At 25.0% G+C, this 10799-nt stretch overlaps 1 protein-coding gene across 2 annotated transcripts; it reads left to right on the top strand.

Moving 5' to 3' along the window:
* On the top strand, window positions 1-9909 carry LOC149885660 (rab11 family-interacting protein 3-like). Of its 2 annotated transcripts, none has more exons than XM_090093099.1 (12): window positions 1-351; window positions 2019-2115; window positions 2369-2454; window positions 2992-3320; window positions 4546-4711; window positions 4791-4894; window positions 6798-6888; window positions 7244-7293; window positions 7591-7672; window positions 8736-8987; window positions 9109-9186; window positions 9386-9909. In XM_090093099.1, the coding sequence occupies exons 1-12, from the start codon at window positions 190-192 to the stop codon at window positions 9542-9544; spliced, it is 1656 nt and encodes a 551-aa protein (XP_089949225.1). In that variant the 5' UTR covers window positions 1-189; the 3' UTR covers window positions 9545-9909. The 2 variants fall into 2 exon arrangements, with proteins under 2 accessions (XP_089949225.1, XP_089949223.1); XM_090093097.1 differs by having other exon boundaries at window positions 2369-2523.
* Window positions 9910-10799: the final 890 nt, after the last annotated feature.

Genomic DNA, 10799 nt, shown 5'->3' with positions numbered 1-10799 from the left:
TTATTGTACACTTAGCTTTAGAAACAAAACAGATATTTTGACTAATAGTTTCACTTGGACTGACACTATTGGTGTTAAAACTTTAGATCACACACTTAAGTACATAAAAATATATAAAAGTATATTTTTTCATATGCCACATCATATTGACATGCAGTACATGTTCCAAGTTTTGATGTAATGTAAAAAATGATGGCTGTATATGATTCCAACTCTGAAGAAAACAACAACAATAGTCTAATGCATCTTAAACCTATTTTTGATGCGTGTGATGTTAACAATGATGGATATGTAAAAGTGGAAGATCTTGTTAAGCTTGGACAAAAACATATTCTTGATAGCAGTGGAGAGGTATGCTATTGAATATATAGTTTATTGCAAAAAGATAATTTTTGTCAACTTACAATTTTTGTTGTTTGCTCTAGTAAGTTATTTATTTTTACATTTATTTAGGTTTAACTTGTCTTTAGTTTTTGATGATATTTTTTCACTTTGACTAATATCATACCTTATTCGTGTAAATTTGACCCTAGCCCCCTTCACTCTCATCTTATCAGAAAAGTAAAAAAAAAAAAAGTAAAATCACTTGATAATGATAAAAAAAAAATGATAAAGTAATGTTTTTCACTTTTCCAAAGCTCTCAACTTTTGTAATTATAAGAAAAGTTTTTCTTTGGATTTTCCTTAACTTTAAAAACGTCAAAGATATGATGCCTATCAATTTCCTAAGTTGCAAAACAAAAAGTAATAAGAAAGTAAAAGTTCTTTTTTGTTGGCAAAAAAGAATTTTAAAGAAATTTTATATCAATTTTTTCAACTTTAAGAAACACTGCATGATATTTACATTCCTTGATATTCTTACAATTAAAATATATGAACTAAGGTAACATCTATTACTTTTCAATAATCTCTTTCTTTACACACACACACACACACACACACACACACACACACACACACACACACACACACACACACACACACACACACACACACACACACACACACACACACTACAAAATAAAAAGTTTTACTGAATGTTTTCTTTCTTCCATAAAGTCTATTGTCAATACCTGGTTTAAATAAATGTTTAATTGTTAAGGTTCTTTTACTGATAGTATCATTTCTAAATATTAACATAAATAGTAAATTGTTAATAATATTATCAATTACATATTATATTTTATTACATATACACTTTCAAATAATAATAATAATAGTAATAGTAATAATAATAATAATAATAATAATAATAATAATAATAATAATAATAATAATAATAATAATAATAATAATAATAATAATAATAATAATAATAATAATAATAATAATAATAATAATAATAGTAATAATAATAATAATAATAATAATAATAATAATAATAATAATAATAATAATAATAATAATAATAATAATAATAATAATAATAATAATAAAAATAATAATAATAATAATAATAATAATAGTAACAATAATAATAATAATAATAATAGTAACAATAATAATAGTAATAATAATAATAATAATAATAATAATAATAATAATAATAATAATAATAATAATAATAATAATAATAATAATAATAATAATTTTATTATCATTGTTATTGTTGTTGTTGTTGTTGTTGTTGTTGTTGTTGTTGTTGTTATTATTTTATAATTACAATAATAGTTGTAATAATGATAATGATAATTCAGATATACTTACAAAACTTTTCTTGTTTTTTAATATTTTTTTGAATTTATTTTCTTTTAGCTGTTGTTCAATGTTTAGTTTTACATTCACAAAAATATATACTTGATGTGGACTTTATTACATATTTGAGTTACTATTATATCAATCATTTATATTGTGTTTGATATTTTGTGACAATATATTGTTCATTTGATATATCAGACACATGATATTTCTTTAAAATCTATAAAAATCTTTTTAACTATTTAAAGTTAATGCAGTTAGTAATATTTGTTTGTACATATATATATGTATTTCAAATGTGTTTTATTAAAATACTCCAGGAGTTAGAATTCATATTAAATCAACTGGATCAAAATGGAGATGGGGTTATAACATTTGAAGAATTTAGTGACAAAATACACGACATAATAATGGAAGGTAGAGTTTTTTAACTCTTGTTTCTAAAATGAATATATATGTATATACATATATATATATATATATATATATATATATATATATATATATATATATATATATATATATATATATATATATAAACACACATAAACACACATGTATGTAAAAAATAGTTCACATTAAGATTGTCTGTACATACATGTGTGTGAGTGTGTATATGTAATGTATATATAAAAGTATTAATTAGATATATAGTTATGCTTCTATACAGGATCTGGTTATTCTCCTAATGAAGAACTTGAAAATGAAACCTTTAATGGAGAAGATCAAGCTATTGCTAAAGATTATGATCAAGAGGTATTTGTGGATGCAAATTTGTTTCAATATAGAACCCATTCTTACACAGAGAGTGAAGGTTTTTATGAGGTGATAATTACTATTGATTTCTTTAAAAAGTTTATCAAGACTTATCATAGATGGTATTGTTGCGTTTTTACCTTAATGAAATACTTTTGAAAAATCATTTAAATATATAATTTTTTAAAAATAAAAGTGTACACTTTATGTTTATGATATGTTGTATAAAGAGTTGTATATATGTATATATATATATATATATATATATATATATATATATATATATATATATATATATATATATATATATATATATATTTATATATATATATATATATATATGTATATATATATCTGTGTGTGTGTGTATCTTTATATATATATCTATGAAATTAATATATTGTAAATGAGGGACTTGTATGTCATGTCAATAAAGTTTATCTCTGGCTGCTTGGTTATTTTTCTCAACTTTTCATCAGAAACTTGCCCATGGTGTTTTTCCAGATTTATTTTTGAACATGTTCAGATCTTTTATAGGCTGATAGTATATCTCAGAAGACAAATTCAACTGCAGATATTAATGGTGATGCTGATGATTTTGAGAAAAAGAATTTGGTTAATGGAGTTACACCAAATTACTTTGTAAAAGCTAAGCAAATTTCAAATGTATATTCCACCTATCCACCCAAACGAAAGAACACAAGACAATCGCCATTTTCATTATCAGACCATCAAAAACGACAACTAAGTTGTACTAGTGAATATCAGTCACAAGAAGAAGGATTTGAGGCATTCGGAGAATGTGACTCTGTTCTATCAGATGCTCCTCAAACTCCACACATTACTTTAACTTCAAGTCCTCATGAGTAAGTAATTAGATTCTGATGTATTAGAAAATTAGGTATATTGATTCGCTAATCAAACACGTTTTTTACTTTTTGAATACAATTAGGTAATTAATGGTTTAAAGGAAATATATTTGTCTTTTAAAGCTTATAAAATAGCTATTCAATCAAATCCTTTAAAAGGCATTTGAATATATAACTTAAATAACTTTATATTGTTATTATGAAAACTAAAATTTGATTGACCAAAATATAAATCAAATTATCATTAGAAAAATTTGAAATTATAGTTTTTTTAACCAAAAATCTTTTTGATTCTATGATAATACTTTGTTAATGTTATTGCTATAGAAACACTGTATTTAACTATGTAAATTAATTGTTGCCATTTAGGATGTATTAAACAATATTTGTTGATTGATTCTTTGTTTAATTAGTTACATAAATATGAGAAGTGCAGTAGCATTTGTGGGCCACTTTTTATTTGTTATTTTTCACACACAAACAGTTTAAACAAATATTTCTGTTTTTTTTTATTTTTAAAAATTTGTTATCTAAAAACTCTATTGTATAAAAAAACAGCTCATTTTAAAGATAACAAATTTATTTTTACATTTTTTTTTCATGTGTTTATCAATTGAATGGGAAATGTTTAAAACTATTTCCACTTTTTTGCTGTTTGATAAATGAATTGGTTTTTGTTTCTTAACCTCAATATATTATATATATATAAACTTGAACTAGCATTTTTTTTTGCATATATTTATTTTACTTAATATTTATTTGTTGAAAATGTTTATTTGTTGGCATTGAGGTAAAATTTCAAAGATAAAGTTTATGAAAATGTTCCATATAGTTTTGTGAAAATGCGTGATAATATACAATTACTTAGTAATTACTAGTAATTGTCTATAATAGAGAAGAACTTTAGGTGAAGTATTGTAAATATTGTATTTAGATGAAGCATTCATTTCTAAAAATTTAAGCAGCAAGTAGCAACAAAACTTATTAGTAAAACAAAATATTGTAATAATCTTTCATTAAGCTGTTGTACAAAATGTTTAGTATTTAAATTAGTTGCAAAATATAAGTTTACTAGAGGCAAATCGAGAAATTAATTTTTAAATTTCGTCACTGTAAATATGTGTTTTTATGAACTTTATTTAAAATATTTTATATTTAATGTAAGGTTTAAATCTTCAGCTTTACACAGCAAACTGTCTAAAATAAACAAATTTTTCTCTAGTCCCAGGCACAGACTTTCTGGAAGTTTGGTTGCTCGTAACTTGCGTCAAGCACATTCAGCTCAAACTAGTTTACACGGAAGCACAGAAGAAATAAGTTTTGAAATGCCTGGACATCGGCATTCATTCTCCGACAGTGAAGGGGATTACTCTTATTTAAATGATGAGGTAAGAAGATAAACTCTGATTATTTTAAATATTTTTATAGTCAATTTTTTTAATTTTTGTTTTAAAAAAAACTTTGCAGATAAAGAAGCTTGGCTCTCAACTCTCATTAATGAAAATGGATCAAGAAAGCCATGATGATAAACAGAAACGAATGAGTGAAGAGAATCGTATTCTTATTAGCAGGTAAAAAAAAGTTGTAAAAGCAAATTATTATAATGATATTGTTTGACGATGCTAGATTTTATTGCTTTAACTATATTTTTTTCAAATTTGTGTTGTATTTGTTTTCATAGAACTTGAAAATGATTTTACTGATGTAAAAGAGATTAAAGTGTTAAGCATAGTTATAGTAATATTATAGCTTAATATACAATTATTAACATTTTTCAGACAAAGAAAGTTTAAACTAGTTTCTTTTTTTAAAAATGCCTTAAAAAGCTTGAAATTACTTGATATAAATCAAATTTTTTTTTTTTTTTTATTTCAATCAGATTGTTTTTTTAATTACTTTTGAACAACAGTCCATTGATTTATGACACAGTTGCATGGAGTTCCAGTTCCAGTAACAACCCTAATAGCAGTGGCACATTAAAGTCATAATCCTAATAATGAGGGCAAAAATCTGAGTCTCAGTGACAAGTTTTTGAGTAGTTTTTATATTTGTTTGCTCTAATCTGACATATTGGTTGAATATTCATAGTTATTATAAATATTGTAAATATTATAGTTATTAAAATTTTTTATTTACAAAGTTTTTTATAATTAATTAATATTTGTTATTATAATTATTATAGTATTTATTATTTTAATCATAAAAGTTATTATAGTTTTTTAATTGCTATAGTTATTAAAATATTCATTATAATTATTTTAATATTTAATATTATCATTATCATTATAGTTATTATAATTTTTGTAATTGCTATAATAATTATAATATTTGTTATTGTAATTATTATAACACTTATTATTATTTTAATCATAGCTATTAAAGTTCTTTCATAATTTTTGTAATTATTGTAACTGTTATAGCTATTATTAATTAATGAATTTTAAATAAAATTAATTATTATTATAGTTATGAATAATTTTAAATATTTTTATTCCTACTCGTTTATGTTTTCTGTTTTCACTTTTCTTATCTTTCTTATGCATTAATTAGATTGATAAATGTTTCTAATTTAAAAAAGTAATCAGTTATAATAATAATGATAGATTTGTTTTAAAATTGATTTAAAAGCTATTTTAAAATGTCAAAATGTTTCAAAATTATTTATTTGGTTGCAATTGTGACTTTTAACTTAAAAATAAATTTTTAAAATTTAATTTTAAACAATTCTTAATAGATTTGAAAGTATAAATAGAAAGCAATAAAAAATAACCAGAAAATAATGTTGCAAGTGTTTGTCGTGTGTTTGCATACTAAATATAGCATATATTCAATATTTATGGCAGCACACACATTTTAAGTTTACAAAATTTTTTTCTTAAATTAATTTTCTTTTAATCTTTTCTTTCAATTTTTTTTTCCTTTAAACTTTTTTTAACTGAAAATTTTTGCATTCAAATTATTTTATTTATTATTTGAAAATTAATTTCTTTGAAATTAGTTTTGCTTGTTTTCACTTCAATTTACAAATGTAAAAAGTTTAATTTTAAGGGTAGATAGTGTTAATTATTTATAATATGCACAGAATACCCTTCTCTCAAAATACCCTCTATTGAAGTCTTAACGAGATATTATTTCAAATTCAAGAACCTTATTCATTATTTATACAGTTTAAAAACTTACATCTCAATGTTGTTGAATGATCACTGAGTAAACACAGCAAGCATATGCAAAAAAAAAAATTTATAATAATAAGATAAAGAAGATATTTTCAAAAATCAGAATAAAAGTCTAAATAATGTAGTCTGGATCCTTGTTGTTTTTTGTGATTGTTCAGAACACAGTTTTTATTGTTAAAGAATTTGCTGATACAGTAGTCTGTTAGTGTGAGTTTAAAAAAAAAAAATTTTTTTAATCTAAAAAATGATTTGAGAATGAGTTTTTTTTTTTTTTTTCTACATCTTTTTTTTTGTTTAGAATCAATGGTTTAGAGGAACAGTTGAATGAGCAGAAATCTCTCTCTCTTCAGGCTGTTGAACAAGAGAGTCAAAAGTATAGGAAGGAATTGGTATCTAGTTTAGTTTGAATACTTTTCTAAACTATTTTTAAATTTTTATGATTTGTTCAACCCGCTAAATTCTAAAAGACTTTTCTGATTTACAACAGTAGAATTTATGACTACTTGATTTTTTTTTTTTTTTTTTTTTTTTTTTCTAAGAAAGAGGAGGTTGGGTTTGAATTCACAATCTTCGTCACTCAGCATCATTTAAACGGATAATTGTCATATTTTTTAATTTCGTGTGAAAGCATTTTGGAATGTATTCCTTAAGTCCGTGTTATAAATATATATACGCATGTATGATAAATTGCTATAAATTTTTTATTTCGTTGATTCTTTAAACTTTTTATAATTCATGTTTTAGCTTAGAGTTCAACGTGATCACAGCAACCAAATCGACGATTTGCAAATGAAGTAATTTTCTTTTCATTCGTCTGCTATTTTTATCTTTCTGTAATGCTCTAAGTCGAATTTGTTCCTGCTCATTTGAACCGCATTTTTACATACAATTTAAAGAAATACTTATTGGTTGTATGATAATTTATGTAGGCTTCAAACAAAATATGGAAATAATTAGGATTTCAATGGTTTTCCGGTTTTGAAAATATTTTAATTTTGACTTTGATATAAACAAAAAAAAAGTTCTTTGTGTTTAATTTGAAAAAAAAAAAAAAAATTATTGTAATAAATAATGTAATTTATGTCTGCAAGGTTTCTGGAGGCGCAACAAGAGATCGAATCTCTCAAGACAATTGAACCAATGTTGAGAAAGGAGATCGAGTCTTCATTGGAGGTTATTTTTTTATTCTTTTAAGTTGTCGGGCAATATTTTAAATGGTTTGCACACTGTTTCTCGGTTATGATCAGCAGACGAACTTTTAATCGGAAAAATTTAAACAAACAGCTAATAGGATTACAGTTAATAAAGATTAGAAAGAGTTTATTAGTTTTTTAAGTCACATTAGTAAACGCTTTGATGAAATAAGTGACAGATTTATATAACGAAGCCTGGCACCGAGAATAAATATGCTTACACTTGGTAAGCGCACAGAATAAACTCAAAAAAAAAAAAAAAGGTTTTAAAAATTCTGCTATCTTTATGCAAATTAACGTAAAATAAAATAATGGAACATCTACGTTTCTGAAAAGTAAAACTACTTCAAATAATACTATTAAAGAATTTATCGTATAAATTGTCGGAATAATTTAAAGATGCGCTCCCGATTGCATTACTATATTAATATTGAATGTAAAATGTCATGTGAGTAACACTTAAAAGATTTAGTTTGGAAAAATGTGAGTTTTTCTTGCTGGTTAGTTAAACATTTATTTGTTATAAAGTTATGTTACCAGATTTAGAATTTTGTGTGCGAAATCAATGTTTCAATGGATGAATAGGTGACAAAAATGTAAATAAAAACTGCAATGTCAATCGAAAAGTAATTGCATACAAAGAAGAGAAAAACTTAAAGGAATCTTATAACAAAAGTCAAACTTTGCTTTGTTTAGTGAAGAGAGTTAAGTCGAAGTCAAAAAAAAAAGCTTAAACTTTTCAGTTACTAAAACAGGACCTAAGTAATGAGTAAATAAAAATCCGCACACGGTTTAACATCTCTAAATTAAAATTACTTAATTCGATTAAAGGAGTGTTATGACTATTAAACATAATAGAGTTGATAGCAACTCCCAATTAACAGCTTTTCGGTCTGTGAAAAGAATTTGCGCAAATTCCAAATTGCAATGAAATATTTTCACCTGATAAGAGCAAAATTTTGAAAATAATTCGTCTAAAATTTAAAAGTTAATTTACGACGTCATTCTAATGCTCATTGTTTTTAAAATTTGTAAAACATTAGGAAAGGAGACTCGCTCAAAAACACATCGAAGAACTTCAAGCCGAAATTGTGAATAAAGAAAAGGAACTCGAACAGTTAAGATACAAACTGAAAATAAAAAACGACGAGTTAGAGCGCGAGCATATAAAAAGAACGGAGGAGGTGTCTGCGTTGATGCATGAAATTGAAAATTTAAAGTACATGAAAAATGCTGCCATAGTTAACTTTGACGAACGGCAAGATTTGCTGAAGCAAATTGAAATTTTGAAAAAAGTAAGTTTTCATGTTTGTCTATTTGTTGTTTTTCCCGCGTTTTTTTTTTTACATGTTTTTTATTTAAACACTTTCACAATAGCAGTTGTTGCTCTTCTAGCATTGTAATATGTTGTCTTAGGAAAATGACATGCTAAAAGCGTCAGAAGATGAGCTTCACGTCCGGCTTATCCAGCAAAGTTCTCAAATGGGTCTCCAGGTACAATATCATAGAGTTAATCTATAAAGGAAAGTTCGAATGAGTTTTTTATTCTGTGAAGCGCATGTTCGCTTCTTCAAACCAGGAAGCCATCTTTTTAATACATAGTTGCTCCTGGTCCTTTTAGCTTAAAATTAATTTAAGTCCATTCCTATCACTGAATTTTTTTTACAAAAAAATGAAGTGTTTTCTTTTACAGAATCGTAAATCGCTCGCTGATGAACTAGTTAGCGCCGATAAATACGACGTGCTAGATGCACTCCGTGTTGAAGAAAATGAAAATCTTAGGCTAAAACAGTATATCGAACAATTGTTGTCACTCATAATGTCTACTAATCCACTGTTACTAGAAAAATAAATTTTTGAATTTACGACGGCCGTCAACTTGCAGCAAAAGCAGTTCACTGTAAAGATGTTTGGAGATTTCCAAGGAAGCAGGCATATGCGGTATCATGATTAATGAGATCTTATTGCTTACGAGTTTTGAGGAGTACGACTATCTGAAAATGATCAAGCGATTCTTGATGCCACTATGCAAAAGGCAATCCGTTGAAAAGAATTTTTAAAGGTGTTTCAAATTTTTTCTGGAAAATATTATTTGCGGTTTTGGTCATTTGAGTGGGTTCTTGAGGGATCGATATTTAGCGTTCCTATACTCGATTTAAACGATCAGTTTTAAACATTCCTTTTGAATAAAAATTTTTAATTAAAAAAAAAAAAAAAGGTTGGTGCTTTTTTTATTACTTTCTTAAATGTACATATTAATTTATGAAGTTTTTACAATGATTTTTAATGTCCTATTTTAAGTTCGAGAACAAATTTCCGATATTTATAAAAAAAAATCCTTTTATTAATCGAGTCTAACTAATTCTATACGCTTCAAAGTTTATATTTAAATATATATATATATATATGCATATACGCACTCACCCAATATATTTTTACTTTTTAAATATCTCTTGAATTTTTTTATAAAGCACTTTCCTCTCTCTCTCTCTCTTTTTATGTTGTGAATGGCGTGCCTTTAGTGCATTCTTGTTATGTAGTCTATTTTTAGATTAAAGTTTATGATTTTTTTGTAATCAATTTTTAAAATAAATCAGAATACAAAAAAAAGCGAATTTCTTGAATGTTCCGAAAGTCCACAGAAGACCGCCAAAACAGTGTTACTTTTTAACGAAAACGAAAATATGTCATCAAGAAATCTTGTTCTTTTAAAATGAAAACGAAAACAAAAAAGATTTTACAAAATCAAAAATAAACAACGGAAACGACAAACTCTTAAAACGAGAATTATACATTTTTTATTAATTGCATCTTATAAAAAAATACAAGAGGTGGTCCAAATCCCGTTAACAACTATAAAAAAGATTTGATCCGCTTGCGATAACTTTTAAGTTCTTGCCAAGTTACTTGAATTATTAGTTTGTTTTATAATTTTACTTGCTCAGCTATAATTAAAAACTCGGAGCATTTACGGACGAGGTATTATGGAATTAGTATAATACATAGATATTACACAGATAATTAATGCGTAGAATTTGTTAATAGAAGTGGGGTAGGGCGGGGCATATTGAGGATAGGGGTAAGTCGGGCAACTGTAATATCTCAAA

This window comes from Hydra viridissima, unplaced genomic scaffold (assembly GCF_058129835.1).
Source record: "Hydra viridissima isolate aposymbiotic clone 2 unplaced genomic scaffold, HvirCarnegie_v1 scaffold_7, whole genome shotgun sequence".
Classification (NCBI taxonomy): domain Eukaryota; kingdom Metazoa; phylum Cnidaria; class Hydrozoa; order Anthoathecata; family Hydridae; genus Hydra; species Hydra viridissima.
The sequence above is the reverse complement of the archived record's forward strand: the minus strand, read 5'-3'. Positions and strand labels throughout refer to the sequence as shown.